Source organism: Phyllobates terribilis, unplaced genomic scaffold, assembly GCF_046119375.1.
Source record: "Phyllobates terribilis strain yellow unplaced genomic scaffold, ASM4611937v1 Scaffold_10__3_contigs__length_209671492, whole genome shotgun sequence".
Lineage (NCBI taxonomy): Eukaryota > Metazoa > Chordata > Amphibia > Anura > Dendrobatidae > Phyllobates > Phyllobates terribilis.
This window is the reverse complement of record NW_027362770.1, coordinates 98,332,269-98,359,039: the sequence shown is the minus strand read 5'-3', so window position 1 is coordinate 98,359,039 and position 26,771 is coordinate 98,332,269. Positions and strand designations below refer to the sequence as shown.

The 26,771-nt window shown below is 39.0% G+C and overlaps 1 protein-coding gene across 12 annotated transcripts in view; it reads right to left on the bottom strand.

Moving 5' to 3' along the window:
* Positions 1 to 26,771, bottom strand: part of LOC141164433 (protocadherin alpha-C2-like) — a 608,374-nt gene that overhangs the window by 413,139 nt on the left and 168,464 nt on the right. Inside the window, exon 1 of one of the 12 annotated variants that reach the window (XM_073649652.1) lies at positions 20,332 to 22,832. The exons of the other annotated variants lie outside the window; for them this stretch is intronic. Within the exon in view, the coding sequence (XP_073505753.1) occupies positions 20,332 to 22,698 (2,367 nt within the window). The 5' untranslated portion in view covers positions 22,699 to 22,832. Of the gene's footprint in view, positions 1 to 20,331; positions 22,833 to 26,771 lie in introns of those variants that run through there. 12 annotated transcript variants of the gene reach the window in all.

Sequence of the window (26,771 nt, the reverse complement as noted above, 5' to 3'; positions counted from 1 at the left end):
GGCCCGGCCGGCTAGACCGCATTGTAGCACACTGAGCTTCCCACTGCAACTTATGCTTCATGTCCATGTGCCGGTTCATGCATGAAGTACTCAAACTATGTATTTTTTGGCCTCTACTTAGCTTTTGCTGACAAATGTTACAGATAACACGAGTTGGGTCATCTTTATCGATCTGAAAAAATGCCCAGGCTATGCAAGGCTTAGCACCCATGCGACCTGAAGAGCCACCACGACTTGTGGTGAGAGGCAGAGTTGTGTTTGAGGATGCAGTTGTTGACGTGCTTCCAGTACTACGTCTCTGTCCAGGAAGGCGCAACCTGACCTCGTCATCACTAGCATCTTCCTCCACCTCCTCTGCTGACCTCATCTCTTGGCTGACTGTGGGTTGACAGTAAGTGGGATCTCCGACCTCATCATCATCACCCTGTGCGTTATCACACCCGTCGTCCTCAGAGCCAACCTGTTCCTGCCCTGACAAAAAACTAAAGTTGTCGCTCCAATCAGGTATTTGAGTCTTATCATCGTCTTCCTCATTGTCTCCACCAACAGGAGTTACAGTTTGGGAATGAGGGTCTACATTATGGTCAGAACCTTCTGCGTCTGGTCCTGGATCCGACTCATAAAGATTCTGGGCATCAGTGCAGATCATTTCCTCGTCTGGATTCACAGAAGCGCTGGAGTCGACCTCTGATTCCCAGGCTATAGTATGAGTAAACAGCTCTGCAGACTCAACCATCTGTTCTACCTCATACTCAGACGGGCAGCTGGATATTTGGGAGCTGTGAGGAAGCAAGTGCGATTTGGGTGACACCTTTGAGGACTGGAGTATTTGTGATGTTGAAGTTGATGTGGAGGAGAGCCCACTTAAAGGAGCACTTGATATCCGTTGAAGCACCTGCTGTTTTTGTGCCTCATCTGGAATTTGTAGCGATTGGCGTGGCCGTAAGAAAGGGATCTTATCACATTGTCCGCTAAAAGAAGTAGACATTTTAGTTTGGCTGGAAGATGGTCTTTCTTCTGCACCTACCCCACGGACACAACCTTTTTTCCCCTTCCCAACACGCCTATTCCCCTTTCCACCAGCAGCAGGCCTTTTTCCACTCATTTTGGTGGTTAACTAATTCACAACTCTGGAGTTGTTTGCACAAAAAAAAAAAGGATGGTAACCGAGCAGAGCTGAGTGGCCAAACTGTGGTATTAGGCCAAAACTATTGGCTGGGTTAGATGCAGAAAAAAATTATTTTTAATTTGCAACCTGATGGAGGTCAGTATAGATGGACTAATAGACCAAGTCCCACACACCGCTAGAAGCCCAAATATTTTTTCAGAGCTAGATGCAGAAAATTTTTTTATTCAATTTGCAACCTGATGGAGGTCAGTATAGATGGACTAATAGACCAAGTCCCACACACTGCTAGAAGCCCAAATATTTTTTCAGAGCTAGATGCAGAAAAAAATTATTTTTAATTTGCAACCTGATGGAGGTCAGTATAGATGGACTAATAGACCAAGTCCCACACACCGCTAGAAGCCCAAATATTTTTTCAGAGCTAGATGCAGAAAAAAATTATTTTTAATTTGCAACCTGATGGAGGTCAGTATAGATGGACTAATAGACCAAGTCCCACACACTGCTAGAAGCCCAAATATTTTTTCAGAGCTAGATGCAGAAAAAAATTATTTTTAATTTGCAACCTGATGGAGGTCAGTATAGATGGACTAATAGACCAAGTCCCACACACCGCTAGAAGCCCAAATATTTTTTCAGAGCTAGATGCAGAAAAAAATTATATTCAATTTGCAACCTGCTGGAGGTCAGTATAGAAGGACTAATAGAACAAGTCCCACACACTGCTAGAAGCCCAAATATTTTTTCAGAGCTAAATGAAGAAAAAAATTATTTTTAATTTGCAACCTGATGGAGGTCAGTATAGATTGACTAATAGACCAAGTCCCACACACTGCTAGAAGCCCAAATATTTTTTCAGAGCTAGATGCAGAAAAAAATTATATTCAGTTTGCAACCTGATGGAGGTCAGTATAGATGGACTAATAGAATGATGCTATGCCCAAAAGATTTTACTTCACTAGGTGCAGTAAAAAAATTGGTATTCTATACACAGGTGGTATATCTTGCAACACAGATAGGCTACTCCACTGACTAACACACTCTGCAATAGGCCAAAAAGGATTAGCTTTGCTAGATTCAGCCAAATGCTGTGAAAAAAACTTGCACAGCACTGGCACAGACCTGCCTGGCAAAAACTGATAGGAACTGATGTAACCTAGTCCTGAAAAGGACTCCAATTACAATTAGTCTTTACTCCCACAATCTATCTATTTAAGAGCACAGACCTGCCTGATAAAAGTCGTAGGAAATGCTGTAACCTAGTCCTTAAAAGGACTGCAATCACAACTATTCCCTACTCCCAAGCTATCTGTATATTTGTGCGAAACTTGGCTTGAAATTAACAAGGTATAGCGCACACAGCAACAGCGGTGCCGTCTAACACGCAGCTGCAGCAGTGAGAAAATGGTGGCGACGGGGAAAATGGCTTGGTCTTATAGGGCAAGGACATGTGACATACACTGCCAATCACACATGCCCTTGCTTGTGTGAAAAAAAGCACTTCGCTCCGTGTGTGCGCTGCTGATAGGCTGACAGATTGCACCTCCCCACTGCAAATGCGGGAAAGAGAAAAAAAAATGGAGATCTTCATTGTTCCTGCAGAGATCCATCCCCTGCCCCTCCCCCCGCCCCGCTGTACACTCAAACTGCGTATTAACATTAATTTTCATCATTACTGAGAAAAAATCCAGTTATGATTTTGGTGCACGAACAGTTATCGAACATAACCTCGAACAGCCGAATTTTTCTCAAATTGTTCGTGTTCGCCGACCGGCTCGAACACCGCCCAAAACAGCTCGAATTTGAGATTGGCGAACAGTTCGAGTAGAACAACGGTCATCTCTAGTTATTTATTGTCTATGAATCACACATAATTTATGCAGCCATGCCATTAAACTGTTTGCATTGATATTCTGTATTTGCTCATATGGACTTTTCTTGCACCTATTTTCCACGATTTGATTCTCGTATGAATTGACTGTTGCTACTTTCTGATTTATGGAGTTGTTACTCATATGTGATTGTTTTATTTTGATTTACAGTTCTGATGAAGGCCATATGAGGCCGAAACGTCAAATTAATTCTGAAGAATTCTGTAATTAAATAAAATCCTTTTTTCTCACTATTTTGGAGTGCCAGATTCCTATAATCAGTTTTTATATATATATATATATATATATATATACATATTGGCCTAAAATAAAAATGAAATGTGCCACCTTTAACTTTAGGCCTTTTAGAGATTATTTCATCTTCAACTTGCTCAACTGTTCACAATAACAGTAATGTTGACCAGGAGTGCCTGAACTTTTACATACCACTGTAACTGAGAATCTGTAAGTGAATTCGATTTGACAGTATAACAGAAAAATTTGTAGCTCTTTTATCTTAATTTTGTTTGAGCTCCTCTGAGCTCCTCTCATCAGATTTATGGTCACCGACTAGTATATGTCATGACATCGTGACTTTGCACCACCATGTGAAGAACTTTGCTAGGCCTCATCAGGACTGTAAGTCCCGGACCCTGCAACCCAGCGAAAGTGTTGATAAGATGAGAAATGGACCACTTGGGGAACTGGACAAGAGACATCATGACCTTGCAAGTGCATCCGCAGAACCGTACCAGCTCTCATCAGAGCCAGAAGTCTGTGCCTGGCTTGAAGAGGTCCAGATTTTTCATCGCGAGTGGCGGTGATAAGTAGATGCAACAAAGACTAGACAGGAGATGGTGAGGAGCAGAAAGACTGGAGAATTGAACAGTAATGTAAGTATGAGTGGTTTTTTTTTAATCTATTGATGGTCATTTTTGGTTCAACAAAATGTTGGACAGTCGGCCATCAACATATTAAATTCACGAGAAAGAGTGTTACAAAAAATCTTCATTTTAGCAAATGTGGATTTTTGTAAAATTTGAGTAGAATTCAATACTACTTGAATATATTCACTCATCTCTACTATCCATCTATCCTACATATAGGTAATCTTTGTAATATCTTGTTAAGCACATATTACCATCAAGGTAATTTATAATTACCTTAAAGAGTAACCGTTGTTTACATTTTTATTTCATAAATCAATAGTATAGGTAAAAATAAGCAACTTTGTAATGTATCTTATCAGAGAAATGTACTTCTTTCTATTCCAAAAATGATCAGTCATTATCAAAATTCTGAATTCATGGATAAAATCTGTCTTCAGTGAAAACAGACTTTCCCATTACTGAGATAGGAGATGACAGCTGCAAATAATAAGATTCTATGTAGATAGAAGGAGGGAGGAGGAGGATGGAGCTCTGCCTCTAGTTCCTCCCTCCGCCCGTCTACCTAGAATCTTATCAGTAGCATCTGCCATCTCCTATCTCAGTAATGGAAAAGTCTGTCTTCACTGAATATAGATTTTACCCATTTTGAAATTGACTGATCAATTTTGGCAGAAAAAGTAGCTAATTTTTCTGCTAAGATATATTACAAAGTTGCTTATTTTTACGTGTACTATTGATTTTTTAAATAAAAATTAAAATGATAGTTATTCTTAAAAAGCAAACAAGAACTTTAATTCTAAAATTCTCTAATACACTGACATACTGATTAAGCAGAGGACAGTGTTTTTTCCATCTAAACCTGCTTTGATTTAGCCAATATTGCATTGGTTTAATTTTACATGGATGGATCCAACTCTGTAAATCTACTATAGTGTTTACTGAAGAAATTGGTCATAGAAAGGCCTTGTAAGAAAGCTTTCATTAATTATCCAATGATGCTTCCATTAGTTGATTTCTGGTGGGTTTTATCATTCTTTAATGACAAAGTAAACATGCTGTACTAATTTTTTAAATTACAAAAATTTGAAATTTCACAAAAAACAGAACTTTCCAGTAAAAAATGAATGGGTTTATCATGATCTGTTAGCAATTGTTACCAAAAATCGACATCATTATCATTAAGTGATAATTTCTCTTTATGTTTCTTTGACTTACATAAATAACTCTCTTTATGCTGCTGAAATTATTTTGAGCTGAATAGACAAACAATACATTTAGATACATTTTGAATTTTGGCAAGAATTTCAACTGGTATGATACCCAGGCATCATCATATTCCAGATGGTGAGGCAACAGTACAAGTCCTGTACTAATATAATATCTGTAATAATCCGTGAGATTGATTCAATAAAATAATGGAAAAGCAGGAGACATACAAAGGTATTTCCCAAAATAATAATTTCTTCTGGGGGAGAATAAAGTATTTCAATAACAGGATACTTTAGAAGAGGTACCATGGCCCATGAAATGCCTAACCATAGGAACATGTTTAGTCATATAAGCATTTAGGTACACTACTATGTTTTATCCTTTGCTTTTTTTATTTCTTAACATAATATTATCTTTGAGAAACACTACAATAAATGAGATCTTTAAAAGTAGCCAGGAAATATTTTATATCATCAGCATTACCTTATAAGAAGAGTACAACATGACCACTTCTGGATTCATTTGCTCTTCATTACCTGGTGTCTGACAGTTATTAAGTCACTTTTAGGTCTAAATTAACTGGAACTGATGTTATACTGAGTGTGTTGGGAATGCATCCAACTCCCTCCATAAGGGCCATTTCAGAATTTCTACCTTTTTGATATGTACATGTCAAAATATTTAAATAAAGTCTACAGAGATGTTTTTACTTCCAAACATAATGAAGTCTTGAATTTTTATTTGGTTAACCAAAGGGGTTTTACATACTGAAATTTATTTTTATTCTGCTTTTGCTTGTCTTCAATAACATTACGTTTTAGGTAAGAAAAACAATAAGATATTTGAGATCTTTAAAATCAGCCAGGAAAAATTTATAGAATCAGTCTTACCTTATAGGAGGAGTTTAACACGGCCGCTTGTGGATTGACTTGCTCTTCATTCCCCGGTGTCTGACAGTTATTTGGAGTAAAAACTATTAAGTCACTTTTAGGTCTAAATGAATTGGAACTGATGTTATACTGTGTGTGTTGGGAATACATCCAGCTCCCTCCAGTGTTGGAGCAGATTCTGTAATTTTCTTTTAGCTCATTGACCTCATCTCGATAATTTTGCCATCTTAACACAGTGAACACAATCAGAGTAATAAGAAAAATGCTTGATATGACGCAGATTGCAATAACCAAGTAAACATTTGCATCAGAAAATTCATCACCATTCCCCTTGGTCTCTTGATTATCAAACTTCAATTCTTCTCCAGATTCCACCACAGATATGACAATTTGTGTCTCTGACGTCATGACTGGTTCACCATGATCCTGAGCTACTACATGCAATCTGTACTCATCATTATCAGAATCTGTAAATGGTCGTTTCAAAGTAATTTCTCCAGTTTGATGTGCAATGATAAATGGAGATTTTCCAGATCCTCCAAAATCCTTCAACTTGTAAAATGTCCAAGCGTTGTATCCAGAATCCAGATCTACGGCCTTCACTTTGGTTATCAGGTGTCCAGGTTCTGCTGACTTTGAAGCTTTGATTGTTATTTCAGAATGAAGTGGGGTGAATGTAGGAGCATTATCATTAATATCCTCAATGAATATGTTTAGAGTAAGGTTGGAGCTGAGGGCTCGCAGACCAGCGTCAGTGGCTTTTATGTGACACTGAAAATAAGAAATCTGTTCATGGTCAAATGATACTAAAGCAAAGACCTTCCCATTCTCCGGATTAACGGAAATGTAAGAAGATATAGGAATTCCATCAATTGTGCGCTCCCTAATTGAGTAAGTAATGAATGAATTCTGCCCAATATCTGGGTCAGAGGCTGATGCTGTATATATATGAGACCCTGGTGGGTTGTTCTCCTTAATGAATATCGTGTCTACTGACTGGACAAATCTTGGAGCGTTGTCATTGGCATCGCTTATATCAATCTTCAGAGTTTTTGAGGTAGACAGGGATGGAGAACCTTCATCTCTTGCAGTAATTGTAACTTCATATTGATCTTTCACTTCTCGATCCAAAGGTCCATTCACGGTCAAAGAAAAATCACTCATGAAAGCTGGATTTACCTTAAATGGTGAAGGTTCAGAAATGTAGCAGTGGGCTTTTCCATTTGATCCTGAATCTTTATCGTGGACACTGATGATGGCAACTGTTGTCCCCTGGGGAGAATTTTCAGGAACAGGAACTGCTAATGATGTCACTGTCATCTCAGGAGGGTTGTCATTGACATCTAAAACAGTCACCAAAACCTTGCAGTGTCCAACATATTGAACATCTCCATTATCAATAGCATTAACCTGGATTTCATACATATTAACAGTTTCAAAGTCCAGTTTGCCTTTTACTCTTATTTCTCCTGTGTACTTGTCTAAGATGAATGACTCCTTTGCCTCTCCTGATACCATATGGCTAAAATCATATAGTATTTCTCCATTTTTCCCATCATCCAGATCAGTAGCATTCAGCTTAAATACTAAAGTTCCTTCTACAGCGTTTTCATTAACACTGCATTGGTAAAATGGCTGATCAAACACAGGAGCATTATCATTAAAGTCTTCTACAGTAACAACAATACGTGTGGTGCCACTTAGCCTTCGTTTGCCTCCATCATAAGCTGTAAGGGACAGATTGTGAACAGACTGCTTTTCTCTGTCTAAATTTTTTTTCAGCACAAGCTCCAATGATTTGATTTGATTAATATATTTTTGGAAATCCAAAGCAAAATATTCACTTGCACTGAGCTCATAGTTGGTGATAGAATTTGTACCAAGATCTGGATCAGAAGCTATATTCAATTGGAAACGAGATCCTGCAGGTTTTACTTCTGATATGACAAGATTAGTCACACTAGAGGAGAATACAGGACTATTGTCATTGATATCTTCTATTTCTACATCTACACGATACATCTGCACAGGCTTATCTACAATAACCTGCAGAGGAATTATACAGAAGGGTTTAAATGGACACTGCTTTTCTCTGTCTATTGTCTCTTTAACAAACAAGATTCCATTCTGCAGATTAACCTGGAAATATTCCTTCTCATCTCTAGAGACAATATGTAACATTCTGGAATTAATCTCACCTATATCCAGTCCAAGATCCTGAGCAATTCTCCCGACAAAGGTGCCATGCTTGGATTCCTCAGGGATGATATAATGCAGCTGACTCAGGACCACATCCCACAATATTTGTAACAAAAAGAAATGAACCAACCTGCTCCTTGCTTGATAATCCTGTCTCTGATTCAGCATTTCTTATAATCAGTGATGGTAGAGGTGATGATTAGTCCAGTAATAAAGGCACTAATGCTGATGGAAGCACGTAGAAATTGTGAAAAAAAATCTGTCATGGCCGGAATCCCTGCTGCAAGATTTTCATTTAACGATGGAGAAATGCATTTCCTCTTTCCTTCCAGCTATTAGTTGGTGAGGAGTGCCATCTAGTGCTAAATATTTAGACTGCATGTCAGGTATGTCTGTATTTTTTTGTTTAAGAAATAATTTGTATACACTTTTTACATTTGATGTCCTTAATCCAATATTATCAAAAATCAAAATAAAGTAAATGTATTGTATAAAATATTAATTGAAGTTTACCCAACAATAGTATTATACCTTGCATTAGTCATGTTTTAGTTATTTTCTATCAGATTTATATATAATTTTATTTTATATTTGTGTAATTCTACTACTACCTATACTACTACCAATACTACTACTACTACTACTAATAGCAATAATAATAATAACAATAATAATTATTATTATTATTCAACCTGGTCAATACTGTTTTTTACACATTTGCTTTAGTTTTTTTTCCAACATATCGCCATATAGCAAAGCTTATTTTAACTAGAAATTTGAAGGTATGAACTGGCAATGGTGAAATGTCTTTAAATAGTTCCCAACTTAAATTTAATCACAAATATATAAAAAGACACAAATGAATTTTTAAATAGAAAAGAACAATGAGCTACTTAAATTGAAAAGTAGATTTTAATACTTCCAACAATTACTCAAAAAGTAGTCGTATGTCAGTATGATAGATAGATAGTGTGATGACACAACATTTAATCTTAATTATCCAGACGTTTATTTTTAGTAATCCAGGAAACAAAGGCTATTGTCTGAATGTTGACTTTGGAATTTATGTGTTTTTATTCCGTTGGTCAAGACACATGGACTATTGTCATATGAGTTTGAATGTTAACTTTTCCTGTAGGTTGAATTGATATCTGCAAATTGTTCAATGTCTGCTGTTTGCGTTTTATATCAGCTCCTACAGGTTATTGTCTGCTAATTTTGCAGAGCAGGGATGCAGGGTCTTTTAACAATCGATGTTTGCTAATATGTTGATTTTCCATTTTATGAGTCCATGTAGCTTGTGGACTTGCAAAACAGAAGAGGACAAACTATGCAGATGGATTAAATACTCAAACAAAGAGAGATGATCCCTGCCACCTTCTCCCAATCCTGTGGAAAAATGCCTGAATAAGAGCTGTGACCTATAAATCGGGGAAAACCGCCAGGAACATTCTACAGAACAGCAGCCCAGACACCATGGCTCCATCAAGAGGGATAAAGAGCGAGACTGTACAGAACAACAGCCACAACTCCATGGCTCCATCAAGAGGGACACAAATTTGACATTCTAGTGGATGCCAGCCTAAGGGACCATGACCCTAGCTGGATGAATACAGATCTGCTCCACGGACCATCTGAACCCATGGAGACATTTAGGGAAGCCAGGATGGGACCCTCAGGTCACCTGGCCCCATGGAGATGTTTGGAGTTTGGAGAAGCCAGGTTGGGACCCTACGGTCACCTGGCTCCATGGAGACATTTGGGGAAGTCAGGTTGGGACCCTCTGGTTACCTGGCCCCCATGGATACACTCAGAGAAGCCAGTTTGGGACCCTCCGGTCACCTGGCCCCATGGACACATTCGGAGAAGCCAGATTGGGACCATCCAGTCACCTGGCCACATAACTCAATGAACTGTCAGCTTCCTAAGCTTGTTATTACCTCATCTCTGTGGGTGCCTGCCAAAAGCAGGATGCCACTGGTGAGGGTAGTCGGCCCTGGAAGCTAGCAGCAGCTGCTCTAATCCCGGCGAGTTAGCGGAACGGCAAGACTCTGTAATTTTGCACCATCTTGGGTATTTGCTGGGTCTGCTTTATATGTTATTGTCTGTTTGGTGGTTCAATAAAGTATTGCCACACTGTTGTATCCTCACTCTGTGTTTTCTAAGTAGTATTATGCGAAAGGAAACCGGGCATTCAGTGGGATGAGTTCTGGTCCATGCAGGCTTGGGCCTGTGGATGAGGGGACCAGCCAACCTTTGTGTCTCCACAGATAGATAGATAGATAGATAGATAGATAGATAGATAGACAGATAGACGATTTCAAGTATTGAAAAGTTTGACAACTTTAATATCCTTATTAATAGCAAAATTCTAATAAAAAATAATATTATACTGTGCTTCATGATTACTCTACATTGGTAATACAATACAAGTCAACTTTAAATTTACCTATTATGAGAATATATATTTAATCCTTTATTTTATTCTTCTTTTCAGTAAATAAAATGAATTATGATACCATGTTCTCAAACTAATATCTTCCAATATTCTCATTGATATAGTTGTTGTTTATCTTCACGATATGTAATATTTTGAACTGATGTCTGTCCAAAGCTAGGTTGAATATTTTCGATCTGACATCTCCAGTGCTTAATCAAGAAGGCTTCCCCAGTGAATAATAAAGAAGTTTTGTCCCATGTCACACAATAGTTAGATAGCTGCGGATATGGCAAATTGGCATCATCTTAATATTAACGTTTCTAGAAATAATTACTCCTAACTTTTCCTCTGTTTTTGGCCTCATAATAATCCATTTTAGATACATACAAATGCAGCCAAATATAACTTGACAAATAACACCCCATTGAAAGGACTTGTCACAGAGGGTTTTCTCATTTAAGAGGATACTTAACATTACAAAAACCATTGACTTAAGACAAATTAGTTGTTGAATTACACTTTTCTGTGCAGAGATAACCCACTGCTGTGTTATCCATGTTAATGTAAACTTAGCTCAATATACATATAGTACTAATATATATACATAAATCTATATGTTTCTATATATCTATATACACTGCTCAAAAAATAAAGAGAACACTTAAACAACAGAATATAACTCCAAGTAGATCAAACTTCTATGAAATCAAACTTTCCCCTTAGGAAGCAACATTGATTGACAATCAATTTCACATGCTGTTGTGCAAATGGAATAGACAAGGAGGCGCTACCAGGAGACAGGCCAGTACACCAGGAGACGTGGAGGGGGCCATAGGAGGGCAATAACCCTGCAGCAGGACTGCTACCTCCGCCTTTGTGCAAGGAGGAACAGGAGGAGCACTACCAGAGCCCTGCAAAATGACCTTCATCAGGCCACAAATGTGCATGTGTCTGCACAAACGGTTAGAAACTGACTCCATGAAGGTGGTATGAGGGCCTTACATCCACAGACGGGGGTTGTGCTCACAACCCAACACCGTGCAGGACGCTTGGCATTTGCCACAGAACACCAGGATTGGCAAAGTCGCCACTGGCACCCTGTGCTCTTCACAGATGAAAGCAAGTTCACACTGAGTACATGTGACAGATGTGACAGAGTCTGGAGACGCCGTGGAGAGCGATCTGCTGCCTGCAACATCCTTCAGCATGACCGGTTTGGCAGTGGGTCAGTAATGGTGTGGGGTGGCATTTCTTTGGAGGACCACACAGCCCTCCATGTGCTCACCGGAGGTAACCTGACTGCCATTACGTACTGAGATGAGATCCTCAGACCCCTTGTGAGACCATATGCTGGTGTGGATGGCCCTGGGTTCCTCCTAATGCAGGACAATGCCAGACCTCATGTGGCTGGAGTGTGTCAGCAGTTCCTGCAAGATGAAGGCATTGAAGCCATGGACTGGCCCGCCCATTCCCCAGACCTGAATCCGATTGAGCACATCTGGGACATCATGTCTCGCTCCATCCACCAACGTCACATTGCACCACAGACTGTCCAGGAGTTGGCGGATTCTTTAGTCCAGGTCTGGGAGGAGATCCCAGAGGAGACCATCCGCAACCTCATCAGGATCATGCCCAGGCATTGTAGGGAGGTCATACAGGCACGTGGAGGCCACACACAATACTGAGCCCCATTTTGACTTGTTTTAAGGACATTACATCAAAGTTGGATCAGCCTGTAGTGTGTTTTTCCACTTTACTTTTGGGGGTGACCCCAAATCCAGGCCTCCATTGGTTAATAAATTTGATTTCCATTGATGATTTTTGTGTGATTTTGTTGTCAGCACATTCAACTTTGTACAGAAGAAAGTTTTCAATGAGAATATTTCATTCATTCAGATCTAGGATGTGTTATTTGAGTGTTCCCTTTATTTTTTTGAGCAGTGTATATCTATACTCAGTAGATATATGTATGTATAGATATAGATATATAGATATCAATATCTATATAGATAGATATTTATATAAAGATATATATTCTGCTCAGCATTTCATAAAAAGAAAGTAGATTTATGTTTTACAAGAGCTGCTTTTCATGGTTTTCATGAAGCCATGTTGGCTGCATGCAATTATATAAGTCTTTAAAATGTGCTTTTTAATTACTTCATATTACACTTTTAACTAACTAACCAACTATAACTGATAAACATACTAGCTTATGCTTGTCAAGTATAGTCATTGAACATCTGAAAATAGTATTATTACTAATTGAAGATATAAATTTATCAAAACATGCTTGAAAAAAATCTGCAGCCATCTACAAGGATGATGAAGATTAAACGAGGGTGGACATTTCAGCAAGACAAACACACAGTCAAGGAAACTCTCAATTGTTTTCAGAGAAAGAAAATATAGCTGCTAGAGTGGCTCAGCCAGTCACCTGACCTAAATCCAATAGAAAATTTATGGAAGAGACTACACCTTTTTAATTTATGGACTTCTATGGTTTGATTTCTTTGTCTGTGTGGATTGCATAGGTTATTACAAACATTTGGTGAGAATTTGGTGTTAATACCACCTTTAGAGTTATATATGCTTAGAAAATTGGTGATGTGTTCAATACTTATTTCACTGAATGTATATATATATATATATATATATATATATATATATATATATATATATATGATTATTAGTGATGAGTGAGCACTAAAATGCTTGGGTGCTCATTGCTCGGGTTGAGCAAATTGGAATGCTTAGGTGCTTGACCCGAGCAACGAGCCCATTGTAAGTCTATGGGAAACTTGAGCATTTTTTGTCAGAGTATTACACCACCACAATAAAACATACAAAAATGAAACCAAAATGGATTTTCCTGGAAAAAAAATGTTAAGGAACATCCTTTCCAGGGTAATGACTTGTATATAAGGCAAAATAAATAACCAAAAACAAAAATGCTCCTCCACGCCTAGGGCTATGTTCATACATAGCGATTTCAATGCGTTTTTGCACTTTTGCATTGCTTTCAACTGTGAAAAATACATTCACCAGTAAATGTCATTTTAACATTTTACTAGCTTATCCGGCCATGTGGTGTGTGAGACATGATCAGACACATCCTGTAAAGTGCTGAAATGACATGGAAACAGCATGGGGAAGACACCTGGAAGCATCTCTGACTCCCAGGTCACTGCTGTGAATGATGTTGTCAGAGTATTACGCCACTTTTACGGACTCACAATAAAACATACAAAAATGAAACCAAAATGGATTTTCCTGGAAAAAATGTCAACAAACATCCTTTCCAGGGTAATGACTTGCATATAATGTAAAATAAACACCCCCCCCCCCCAAAAAAAATGCTCCTCCACACCTTGGGCTTTGTTCACATGTAGCGTTTTTGATGCATTTTGCACTTTGACATTGTTTTCAATGGTGAAAAATACCTTCACCGGTAAATGTAATTTTAACATTTTACTACCTTATCTGCCCATATGGTATGTAAGACATGATTAGACACATCCTGTTTCATTTATGAAGAAGGGACTCTGAAAGTCACAAAGCCTATATTTATAGGGCCATCAGGAAGCCCTTACTATTGTTAAAGGGCGTGCAGTCGGCCCTCACTATTGTTAGAGGACCATCAGCTGGCTATACTTTGTTGTTCCCATTATTAAGGAGCGGGTCTCCTATACTGTTATAGCATATGCAGTGACTTCAAGGCCTGCCCAAAATTTGGAAAAAAAAACAATACCCCTTTGAAAAGACATAGAGGGCCTGATTTAAAAAAAATCTCATTATTAGGGAGCTGGTCTCCTACAGTGTTATAGCGTATGCAGTAAATCTAAAGTCTGTCCAAAATGTGGAAAAACCCCAATACACCCTTGAAGACACATAGAGGGCCTGATTTAAAAAAAATAATTTCCCTTTATTAAGGAGCGGGTCTCCTATACTGTTATTGTGTATGCAGTGACTGAAAGGGCTGCCCAAATTTTGAAAAAAAAAACAATACCAATTTGAAGACACTTAGAGGAGGGCCTCAGTAAAGAAAATGTTCCCGTTATAAAGGAGCGGTTCTGCTATACAGTTATTACGTATGCAGTGACTGCAATGGCTGCCTAAATCTTGGAAAAACCCCAATACCAATTTGAAGACACTTAGAGGAGGGCCTCAGTAAAGAAAATGTTCCCATTATAAAGGAGCGGTTCTGCTATACAGTTATTGCGTATGCAGTGACTGAAAGGACTGCCTTAATTTTGGAAAAACCCCATTACCAATTTAAAGACACATAGCGGAGGGCCTCAGTAAAAAAATGTTCCCATTATAAAGGAGTGGGTCTCCTTTATTGGTAATGCCCATGCAGTGATTGCAAGGGCTACCAAAAATTAGGATGCACTCCAATACCCCTTTGAAGAGACATAGAGGAGGGCCTCAGTAAAAAAAATGTTCCCATTCTAAAGGAGTGGGTCTCCTATACTTGTAATACCCCTGGGGGGTATACATGAACAGAATATACTGTATAACATACAGAATGTTAGAGGTAGGCCTCTAAAAACTTTCCTACGGGCATCATAAACACCCTTACAAATGCCACCATATCACCCTGGTGATGTTGTGGTGGAGGATGAGGAGAAGGAGGAGGACAGCAGAAAATAGCCAAAATCAGGAAGCGCATACCCATGTCTGGGTGTGAGGAGGTGCATGGGAATAGACCTTGCAAAAAAGCCACAGGATTTGACTTTATGTTCCCCTGCTATCATCCGGTGGTGTTGAGATGTTTGGCCCAATCCAGCCCTTCTTCATTTTGATAAGAGTCAGCCTGTCAGCATTTTCAGTTGACAGGCGGATGCGCCTATCAGTTATAATGCCCCCAGCAGCACTAAAAACCTGCTCTGACAAAACACTAGCGGCAGGGCAGGCCAGCACCTCCAAGGCCAGTTCTTGCCACATGTCCAGCTTGGATACCCAATAATTATAAGGCACTGAGGAATCATGAAGGATGTTGGTACGGTCAGCAAGGTAGTCCTTCAGCATCTTCCAAAACTTTTCCCTCATCAAAATACCCTGCGCTTCAGGATCTGGGTGCTGGGAGGGTCTGAGAAAACTGTCCCACACCTTGACAGTGTTCTCCTGCCTCTGCTGTGTCATATTTGTGTCTCCTTCGCCTGTACTCCTTGGATGGTCCAGGGAACTGTGACCTCTGCCGCTAGCATTTTAAGATGGGAATTTTTTAAATAATTCCCCAACAAGGGCTTTTTGGTACTGCAACATTTTATTAGACCTCTCCTCCACTGGAAAGAGAGATAGAAAGTTCTCCTTGTAGCGTGAGTCTAGAAGTGTGACCAGCCAGTAATTACTGTCGGCCAAAATGCTTACAATGCAAGGGTCACGGGAAAGACAGCGGAACATAAAGTCAGCCATGTGTGCCAGACTGCTACCAGCCAAGTCTTCACTGCGCTGAACAAGAGGATGACTGTCCATGAACTCCTCCTCCTCATCCTCCTACTCCTCATTCTCCCTTTCTTCAGGCCATCCTTGCTGAACAGATGGTATGAATGTAGTGTGGGTAGAACCACCTGTAGTGCAGGAAACCAACTGCTGTTCCTCCTCATCCTCTTTCTCCTCCTCCCCATTAGCACCCAGTCCACATTGGGATTAAATGAGGCTGGACTGTATGGCATCACCCTGTATGGTTTCTTGCTCCATCTCATCGTGCTGTGCCTGCAATGCCTCCTCTTTAATTGTGAGCAGCAAGCATTTCAGAAGACAGAGAAGCAGGATGTTGATGCTAATTATTGATTCATCACCACTCACCATCTTGATGGAGTCCTCAAAGTTTTGGAGGATGACGCAGATGCCTGACATTCATGCCAACTCCTCAGTTCTTATGTGCGGAGCATGACATTAACGCTGACGGGTGTGTTGAAGCTGGTACTCATCAACTGCCCTCTGCTGCTCACAAATGCTTCCCAACATCTGCAAGGTTGAGTTCCAACACGTGGTGATATCACACACCAGTCGGTGAGCTGGAAACTGCAAATGCTGCTGAAGCACGGCAAGGGCGGCGGAAGCTGTAGGTGACTTTTTGAAATGGGCACACATGCGGCGTACTTTGACAGACAGATCAGGCAGATCCGGGTAGGTTTTGAACCACTAGGTTGAGCACATGGGCCAAGCATGGTACGTGTTTGAGGTTGCCAAGCTTCAGAGCCACCACCAGGTTCCGGCTATTGTCACACATGACCATGCCTGGCTGTAGGTTCAGTGGTGACATCCACAGATCTGCCTGCTCTGTTACAACTGTCAACAACTCTTCAGAGGTGTGCAGTTTGTCCCCTAAGAATATTAGCTTCAACAGTGCATGTTGCCGCTTGGCCGAGGCAGCGCTGCAGTGCTTCCAGCTTGCGACCAATGTGGTCATTTCGGAGATGGAGGCTGAGGAGGAGGTGCAGGAGCTGTAAAATGTGGGGGCAACTCTGACTAACCCAGGGCCCGCAATCTTCCGCATTGGGAGGACGTGTTCCATCCCAAGGTCTGACTGGGTTCCGGGTTTCACTATATTAACTCAGTGTGCCATCAGCGAGATGTACTGTCCCTGGCCACAAACATTTGTCCACGTGTCCGTGGTTAGGTGGACCTTCCCAGTAACTGCATTGTTGAGGGCACAGCTAATGTTCTGGGAGACGTGCTTGCTTGTGTAATGCGGGAATGATACACAGGGAGAAATAGCGGCGGCTGGGGACCAAGTACCAAGGGACGGCATCTTCGCCTGCGCCATGGAAAGGGGATTGGCATGCATGCACAAGAGCGGAACAGGCAATGGTAGAACCCGCAGACACTGTTTCTGGACCCTAGCATTTGGCCCACCTATTCGGGTGCTTAGCTGTCATGTATCTAAGCATTCTGGTGGTGGTCAGGCTGGTTGTTTTGCTGTCCATGCCGATACTGGCCTGGCAGATGTTGCAAATGGCCTTTTTGGGGTTATCTGGACTGTCTTTAAAAAAGAACCAGACTCGTGAAGACCTAACAGTTGGACTGGCAACTTCCATCGTGTTGGTGTTCCGGGGAACGATTGGCCACCTTGTGTCTGTAGCAACCACACTGCTTGTTCCTGTCTGTTGTGGTGCTATGCACCCCCCCACCCATGTGCTGCTGTCTTTGCTCTGCATGTCACCTTGTCAGGTTTGGTCAGTGACTTCATCGTCCACCACCACGTCTTCAACTTCTGCATCCTGGTCCTCCTCCTGACTTTCTGGCAATTGTGTCTCGTTATCATACACCTCTTGTGACAGTAATTGCCTATGCCTTTGTGTGACCATGGCTGATCAAATATTTGGGCATCGCTACATACGATCTCCTCTTGCCCGCTTGAAGCTGGCCGGGCGCGAGGCCCGAATCTATAAATGGAAAAGTGAACAGCTCTTCAGAGTGTCCAAGTGTGGGATCACTTGTCTCCGGACATTCGGCATGGTGGGAGGAAGGAGGATCAGGGTGAAGAATATGTGGGTTAGGCTCATGACTACTGAGACTTGACCATGTGGAAGACAGGGTGGTGGTGGTGGTAGCAAAGTGACTGGAAGCATTATCTGCTATCCAACCAACAATGTTTTCACACTGATCTGGCTTCAAGAGTGGTGTTCCGTGGCCCCCTGGTAATTGGGACAGGAAGATAGTTCGACATGATGTGGGTGTTTGTTGTGCTCCCTCAATAGGCACAGTTTCATCTTGCCCACGGCCTCGGCCTCTGCATGCACCATTACCATCATGTTCACTTCCTCATCCCTTGCCACGCAACTTTACCATTTCAAATGGTGTGTAATATTTGGCATGCACCACAAAATGTCTGAATTATTACCGCAGTAATATGCAATCACATATGACGACTACAGTTTTAGGCTGTGGCCTTGTAATATAGTATGGGTCAGCGACCAAGTGTGAATTGGTTCAACAAAACACAGATGGCTGGCTTTAAATGGAGTGCAATATTTGGCACACACCACAAAATGTCTGAATTATTACCGCAGTAATATGCGATCACATGTGACAACCACGGTTTTAGGCTGTGGCCTTGTAGTATAGTATTTATCAGTGACTAAGTGTGAATAGGTTCAACAAAATACAGATGGCTAGCTTTAAATGGAGTGTAATATTTGGCACACGCCACAAAATGTCTGAATTATGTGTGATGTGATGTAAAAGTTTCTCTGCTCACACAATGCAGCAATGTGTAAAATCAAAAAAAATGTGCCTATATTCTGCTAACAAGCAAATGGAGCAGTAAAATAGTACTGTATTGCTTTTTAAGCAAATAATCAGGATTAATCAGGATTAAGAGCAAAAAAAATAGCCCTGCTATGTAGACCTACGTAACAGCAGCAGCAGACAGAACGTGCATAGAATGTGCAATGGACCCTATTGTGCTGTATACACTGTCCACAAACCCTGCCTAACTTATGCTATCACCAGTAATATATGCAGCTGGATTAGTCCTCAGAAGGACTGTTAGTTCAGATGGACATATAGCTTGCTGTGGAATATCTATATCTAACTATTAAAATGCCAATTATGTCCCTCACTAAGCAGCAGCTGTTCCTACTCTGCCTGTTTCCGGGGTAGACTATGATGAGCATAAGGTCACTAGATCATATATAGACCTGAAGGTTGTTATCAGTTTGTATTCCCAAATTCTTCTCTCTCTCTGAGATTTGAAGTTGCTTTTTAAGATGAGCAGATTCATATCTGTTAAATTGTGATCAGGGCTGGAAAAGTGCTTTGCTACAGGTAAGTGCATACTCTTTTCTTTTATTGTGTGGCGATGAGGTAGGTAGGTATGCACCTACCTGTAGCAAAGCACTTTTCCAGCCCTGACCACAGTTTAACAGATATGAATCTGCTCATCTTAAAAAGCAACTTCAAATCTCGGAGGGAGAGAAGAATTTGGGAATACAAACTGATAACAACCTTTGATACATTCAAAACAGGATTAAATGTATCACATGGATTCATGAGCTTTTATACAAAATAAATGGGCATTTGGGGATATCATATATTCATGTGTTGTTATAAAAATTTAAAGGACAACTGGGGATATCACATCTCCAAGAGACTCCATTTTGAGGACAATGAACTTTTGACATGTATGTGAACTCTCTTGCTTTGATTTATCGCTTTCTACAACTCACTTAAGTATTTTCAGATCTCCACAGGTTACTAACCATATACCAATAATACAATATGTTCTGCCTATCTTAGAATCTTGCTCTAACTTTCCCAGCTCCTCTCCCCCTCCCTAGCCTGACTCTGCTTCACGTCACCTGTCGTATTTACGACAACACAGAGCATTGATTTTTTTTCCCTTTTTTTTTTTTCTTCTCTTTCTTTTGCCTATGTACATATATATGTGTTTTCAGATTTGGTGTCATTATTAGCCTGAAGAAGAGACCTGAGCTGTCTCGAAAGCTTGCTATGTTTACCATCTTTTCAGTTAGCCATTAAAAGGTATCAACCACTGAGGACTCTCAGATTCCAATATTGTTCTATCTACTGGCTAACACGGTATAAATATTCTTTACCTTAAAAACATAATAAATTTTGAGTAATAAAAGTCCTAAGAAAGTCCTAATAAGAAACATCGGATTTAAAAAAAAAAAAAAGCCAAAATCGATTTCATTACAAAACTAAAAGTATTTTATTTAATCAGTCTTACCTTATAGGAGGAGTTTAAAACGACCGCTTGTGGATTGACTTGCTCTTCACTCCCTGGTGTCTGACAGTTATTTGGAGTGAAGACAATTAAGTCACTTTTAGGTCTAAATGAATTGGAACTGATGTTATACTGAGTGTGTTGGGAATACATCCAGCTCCCTCCAGTGTTGGAGCAGATTCTGTAATTTTCTTTTAGCTCATTGACCTCATCTCGGTATTTTTGCCATCTTAACACAGTGTACACAATCAGAGTAATGAGAAAAATACTTGATATGATGCAGATTGCAATAACCAAGTAAACATTTGCATCAGAAAATTCATCACCATTCCCCTTGGTCTCTTGATTATCAAACTTCAATTCTTCTCCAGACTCCACCACAGATATGATGATTTGTGTCTCTGATGTCATGACTGGTTCACCATGATCCTGAGCTACTACATGCAATCTGTACTCATCATTATCAGAATCTGTAAATGACCGTTTCAAAGTGATTTCTCCAGTCTGATGTGCAATTATAAATGGAGATTTTCCAGATCCTCCAAGATCCTTTAACTTGTAAAATGTCCAAGCGTTGTATCCAGAATCCAGATCTACAGCCTTCACTTTAGTTATCAGGTGTCCAGGTTCTGCTGACTTTGAAGCTTTGATTGTTATTTCAGAATGAAGTGGGGTGAATGTAGGAGCATTATCATTAATATCCTCAATGAATATGTGTAGAGTAAGGTTGGAGCTGAGGGCTCGTAGACCAGCGTCAGTGGCTTTTATGTGACACTGAAAATAAGAAGTCTGTTCATGGTCAAATGATACTAAAGCAAAGACCTTCCCATTCTCTGGATTAACGGAAATGTAAGAAGATATAGGAATTCCATCAATTGTACGTTCCCTAATTGAGTAAGTAATAAATGAATTCTGCCCAATATCTGGGTCAGAGGTTGATACTGTATATATATGAGACCCTGGTGGGTTGTTCTCTTTAATGAATATTGTGTCTACTGACTGGACAAATCTTGGAGCGTTGTCATTGGCATCGCTTATATCAATCTTCAGAGTTTTTGAGGTAGACAGGGATGGAAAACCTTTATCTCTTGCAGTAATTGTAACATCATATTGATCTTTCAATTCTCGATCCAAAGGTCCATTCACGGTCAAAGAAAAATCACTCATGAAAGCTGGATTTACCTTAAATGGTGAAGGCTCAGAAATGTAGCAGTGGACTTTTCCATTTGATCCTGAATCTCTATCATGGACACTGATGATGGCAACTGTTGTGCCTTGAGGAGAATTTTCAGGAACAGGAACTGATAATGATGTCACTGTCATCTCAGGAGGGTTGTCATTGACATCTACAACAGTCACCAAAACCTTGCAATGTCCAACATATTGAACATCTCCATTATCAATGGCATCAACCTGGATTTCATATATTTTTTTAGTTTCAAAATCCAACTTGCCTTTTACCCTTATTTCTCCTGTGTATTTGTCCAATATGAACACTTCCTTTGCCTCTCCTGACACCATATGGCTAAAATCATATAGTATTTCTCCATTTTTCCCAACATCCAGATCAGTAGCATTCAGTTTAAATACTAAAGTTCCTTCCACAGCATTTTCATTAACACTGCATTGGAAAAATGGCTGATCAAACACAGGAGCATTATCATTAAAGTCTTCCACAGTAACAACAATATGTGTGGTGCCACTTAGCCTTGGTTTGCCTCCATCATAAGCTGTAAGGGACAGATTGTGAACAGACTGCTTTTCTCTGTCTAAATTTTTTTTCAGCACAAGCTCCAATGATTTGATTTGATTTATATATTTTTGGAAATCCAAAGCAAAATAATCACTTGCACTGAGCTCATAGTTGGTGACAGAATTTGTACCAAGATCTGGATCAGAAGCAATCTTCAATTGGAAACGAGATCCTGCAGGTTTTACTTCTGATATCACAAGATTAGTCACACTAGAGGAGAATACAGGACTATTGTCATTGATATCTTCTATTTCTACATCCACACGATACATCTGCACAGGCTTATCTACAATAACCTGCAGAGGAATTATACAGAAGGGTGTATCTGGACACAGCACTTCTCTGTCTATTGTCTCTTTAACAAACAAGATTCCATTCTGCAGATTAACCTGGAAATATTCCTTCTCATCTCTAGAGACAATATGTAACATTCTGGAATTAATCTCACCTATATCCAGTCCAAGATCCTGAGCAATTCTCCCGACAAAGGTGCCATGCTTGGATTCCTCAGGGATGATATAATGCAGCTGACTCAGGACCACATCCCACGATATTTGTATCAAAAAGAAATGAACCAACCTGCTTCTTGCTTGATAATCCTGTCTCTGATTCAGCATTTCTTAAAATCAGTGAAGGTAGAGGTGATGATTAGTCCAGTAATAAAGGCACTAATGCTGATGGAAGCACGAAGAAATTGTGAAAAAAATCTGTTATGGCCGGAATCCCTGCTGCAAGATTTTCAGTTAACGATGGAGAAATGCATTTCCTCTTTCCTTCCTGCTATTAGTTGGTGAGGAGTGCCATCTAGTGCTAAATATTTAGACTGCATATCAGGTATGTCTGTATTTTTTTGTTTGAGAAATAATTTGTATGCACCTTTTACATTTGATGTTCTTAATCCATTATTTTCAAAAAGCATATTGCAGTGAATACATTTTAAAAAATATCAATTGCAAGTTTACCCAACAATGAAACTTTCTATTGTACATTGGATTAGCCATGGTTTTCTTATTTTCTATTAGATTTATATATATATATTTATATATATATATATATATATAATTTTATATTTGTGTAATACTACTACTACTACTGCTATTACTGCAACTACTGCTAATAATAATAATAATAACTATTATTATTCAAACGAGTCATTAACGTTTCTTACGCATTTGCTTATCTTTTTCCGACATATAGCAATATGTCAAAGCGGATTTAAACTAGAAATTTGAAAGGCATAAACTGGAAATTGTGAGATGTGTTGAAAAAGTCCCCAATTAAAATGTAATCCAAAATATATAGGAAAACACAAATGTGTTTATAAATGAAAAAACAACAATGAGTTGCTAAAATTAAAAAGTAGATTTTGATACTTGCAATAATTACTCAAAAAGTAGTTGTATCTCAGAATAATAAATAGATAGATAAATAGTTAGAAGATATCAAAGTTTGACTGTTTTAATAGCCTTATTAATACCAAAATTCTAATAAAAAATATTATTATACTGTTCATGATTTCTCTACTTTGGTAATACAATACAAGTCAACTTTAAATTAACAATATTAAACAATAAACATAACATAACATTTGTGAGATAAGTGGGTTACCTATTAGGACAATATATATTTATTCCTTTATCCTATTCTTCCTTCGAGTAAATAAATTAAGTTTTGATGCCATTTTCTCAAAACTAATATCTTCTAACACTCTCATTAATATAATTCTTTAACTTCATGACATGTAATAATTTTAACTCTTGTCTGTCCAAAGCTAGGTTGCATATTCTAGTTATGACATTTCCAGTGCTTAATCGAGTAGGCTTCCCTGGTGCCTAATAAAAAACTTTTGTCCCATGTCACGTAATAGTAAGTTAGCTGCAGATATGGTAAATTGGAATCATCTTCTCATTAACGTTTGTAAAATAATCACTCCTAACTTTTTCTCTGTTGTTGGCCTCATAATAATTCATTTTAGATACATATAGATGCAGCCAAAAATAACTTGATAAATAACACACCATCAAAAGGACTTGTCACAGAGGGTTTTCTCATTTAAGAGGATATTTAACATTACTAAAGCCGTTGATCTAAGTCAAATTAGTTGTTGAATTACACTTTTCAGCACAGAGATAACCTAATGCTGTGTTATCCGTGTTAATGTAAACTTAGCTCTATATATATACTACTAATATACAGTATATACACATATATCTACAGTGGTGTGAAAAAGTGTCTGTCCCCTTCCTGATTTCTTATTCTTTTGCATGTTTGTTACACTTAAATGTTTCCGATCACAAAACAAATTAAAATATTAGACAAAGATATCACAAGTAAACACAAAGTGCAGTTTTTAAATTAAGTTCTCTTTTAGGGAAAAAGAAATCCAAACCTACAGGGCCCTGTGTGAAAAAGTGATTGCCAACTAAAACCTAATAACTGGTTGGGCCACCCTTAGCAGAAACAACTGCAATCAAGTGTTTGCGATAACTGGCAATGAGTCTTTTACAACGCCTCGGAGGAATTTTGGCCCACTCATCTGAGCAAAATTGTTGTAATTTTACCACATTGGAGGGTTTCCCAGCATGAACCGCCTTTTAAAGGTCATGCCACAGCATCTCAATCGGATTAAGGTCAGGACTTCGACTAGGCCACTCCAAAGTCTTAATTTTGTTTTTCTTAAGCCATTCAGATTTGTACTTGCTGGTATGTTTCGGATCATTGTCCTGCTGCATAACCCAAGTGTGCTTCAGCTTGAGGTCACGAACAGATGGCTGGAGAGTCTCTTTCAGGATTTTTTGGTAGACAGCAGAATTCATGGTTCCTTTTACCACAGCAAGTCTTCCAGGTCCTGAATCTGCAAAATAGCCCCAGACCATCACACTACCACCACTATATTTTACTGTTGGTATGATGTTCCTTTTCTAAAATGCTGTGCTACTTCTATGCCAGATGTAATTTGACACACACCTTCCAAAATGTTCAACTTTTGTCTCGTCAGTCTACACCGTATTCTCCCAAAAGACTTGGCGATCATCCACATGTTTTCTGGCAAAACTGAGATGAGCCTTTATGTTCTTTTTGCTCAAGAGTGGTTTTCATCTTGGAACTCTGCCATGCATGTCATTTTTGCTCAGTCTCTTTCTAATGGTGGAATCATAAACACTGAACTTAACTGCGGCAAATGAGCCTTTGTATGTTATTTTGGGGTCTTTTGTGACCTCTTGGATGACTTGTTGCTGCGCTCTTGGGGTAATTTGGTCTGCCAGACACTCCTGGGAAGGTTCCCTACTGTTCCATGTTTTCGCCGTTTGTGGATAATGGCTCTCACTGAGGTTTGCTGGAGTCCCAAAGCTTTAGAAATGGCTTTATAACCTTTACCAGACTGATAGATCTCAATTACTTGTTCCTGAATTTCTTTGGATCACTAAATGATGTCTAGCTTTTGAGGATCTTTTGGTCTACTTCACTTTGTCAGACAGGTCTTATTTAAGTGATTTCTTTATTGAGAACAGGTGTGACAGTAATCAGGCCTGTGTGTGGCTAGGGAAATAGAACTCAGCTTTCCGAAGATGTGATAAACCATAGTTAATTTATGTTTAAGGGGGGTTGCAATCACTTTTTCACACAGGGCCCTGTAGGTTTGGCTTTCTTTTTCCCTTAATAATACAGACCTTCATTTAAAAACTGCATTTTGTGTTTACTTGTGATATATTTGTCTAATATTTAAATTTGTTTTGTAATCTGAAACATATAAGTGTGACAAACATGCAAAAATATAAGAAATCAGGAAGGGGACAAAAACTTTTTCACACCACTGTATATGTTTCTATATATATATGTAATTATATAATTCTCTAAAACTTGTTGTTTAATGACTTCATATTACACTTTTAACTAACTAACCAACTATAACTGATAAACATACCAGCTTATACTTGCCAAGTATAGTCATTGAACATTTGAAAATAGTATTACTACTAAATTAAAATCAATACAGACAGGCCATTAATATCATATAAGTTCTGTGTAAGCATGAGATAAGAAGACATATGTATATTTATATGAACCTTTTATAAACCACTTCACCTATTTTTCATTTTTGAGCAGAATGAATCCATATGATTCTTATGGTGTTAGAAAAAATGTATTTAATAATTCTACTTTCATAGTGTCACTTGTGACCCAATACGTGGATATATATACAGTGGATGAAATAAGTAATGAACACCTCACCAATATAGTAAATATATTTTTGAAGTTGCTATTTACATGAAATTCTCACCAGATGTCAGTAACAACTGAACCAATCCACAAAGGCAGAGAAATCAAATCGTAGATGTCCATAAATTAAGATATGTGTAATAATTTGAAATGACACAGAGAAAAAGTATTGCACACATGAAGAGAGGTGCAAAAAGCCATGGAAAGTCATGACACCAGCTGAAATCTATCAGTAATTAGAAAGCAACCCTGCCATTTAGTGAAAAATAATATCAGCTAGTTCAACTCATGGCTTAAAAAAGGTGTCTCAATACCAAGCAGCCATACAAGAGATCAATAGACATCTCGTGGTGGGTAAAACCAGTTTGCTGTCTCAAAACCTTCGCAACTTTATTGTTGCAAAATATACTGATGGCATTAGTTACAGAAGAATTTCTAAACTACTGAAGGCTCCAGTGAGCACTGTTGG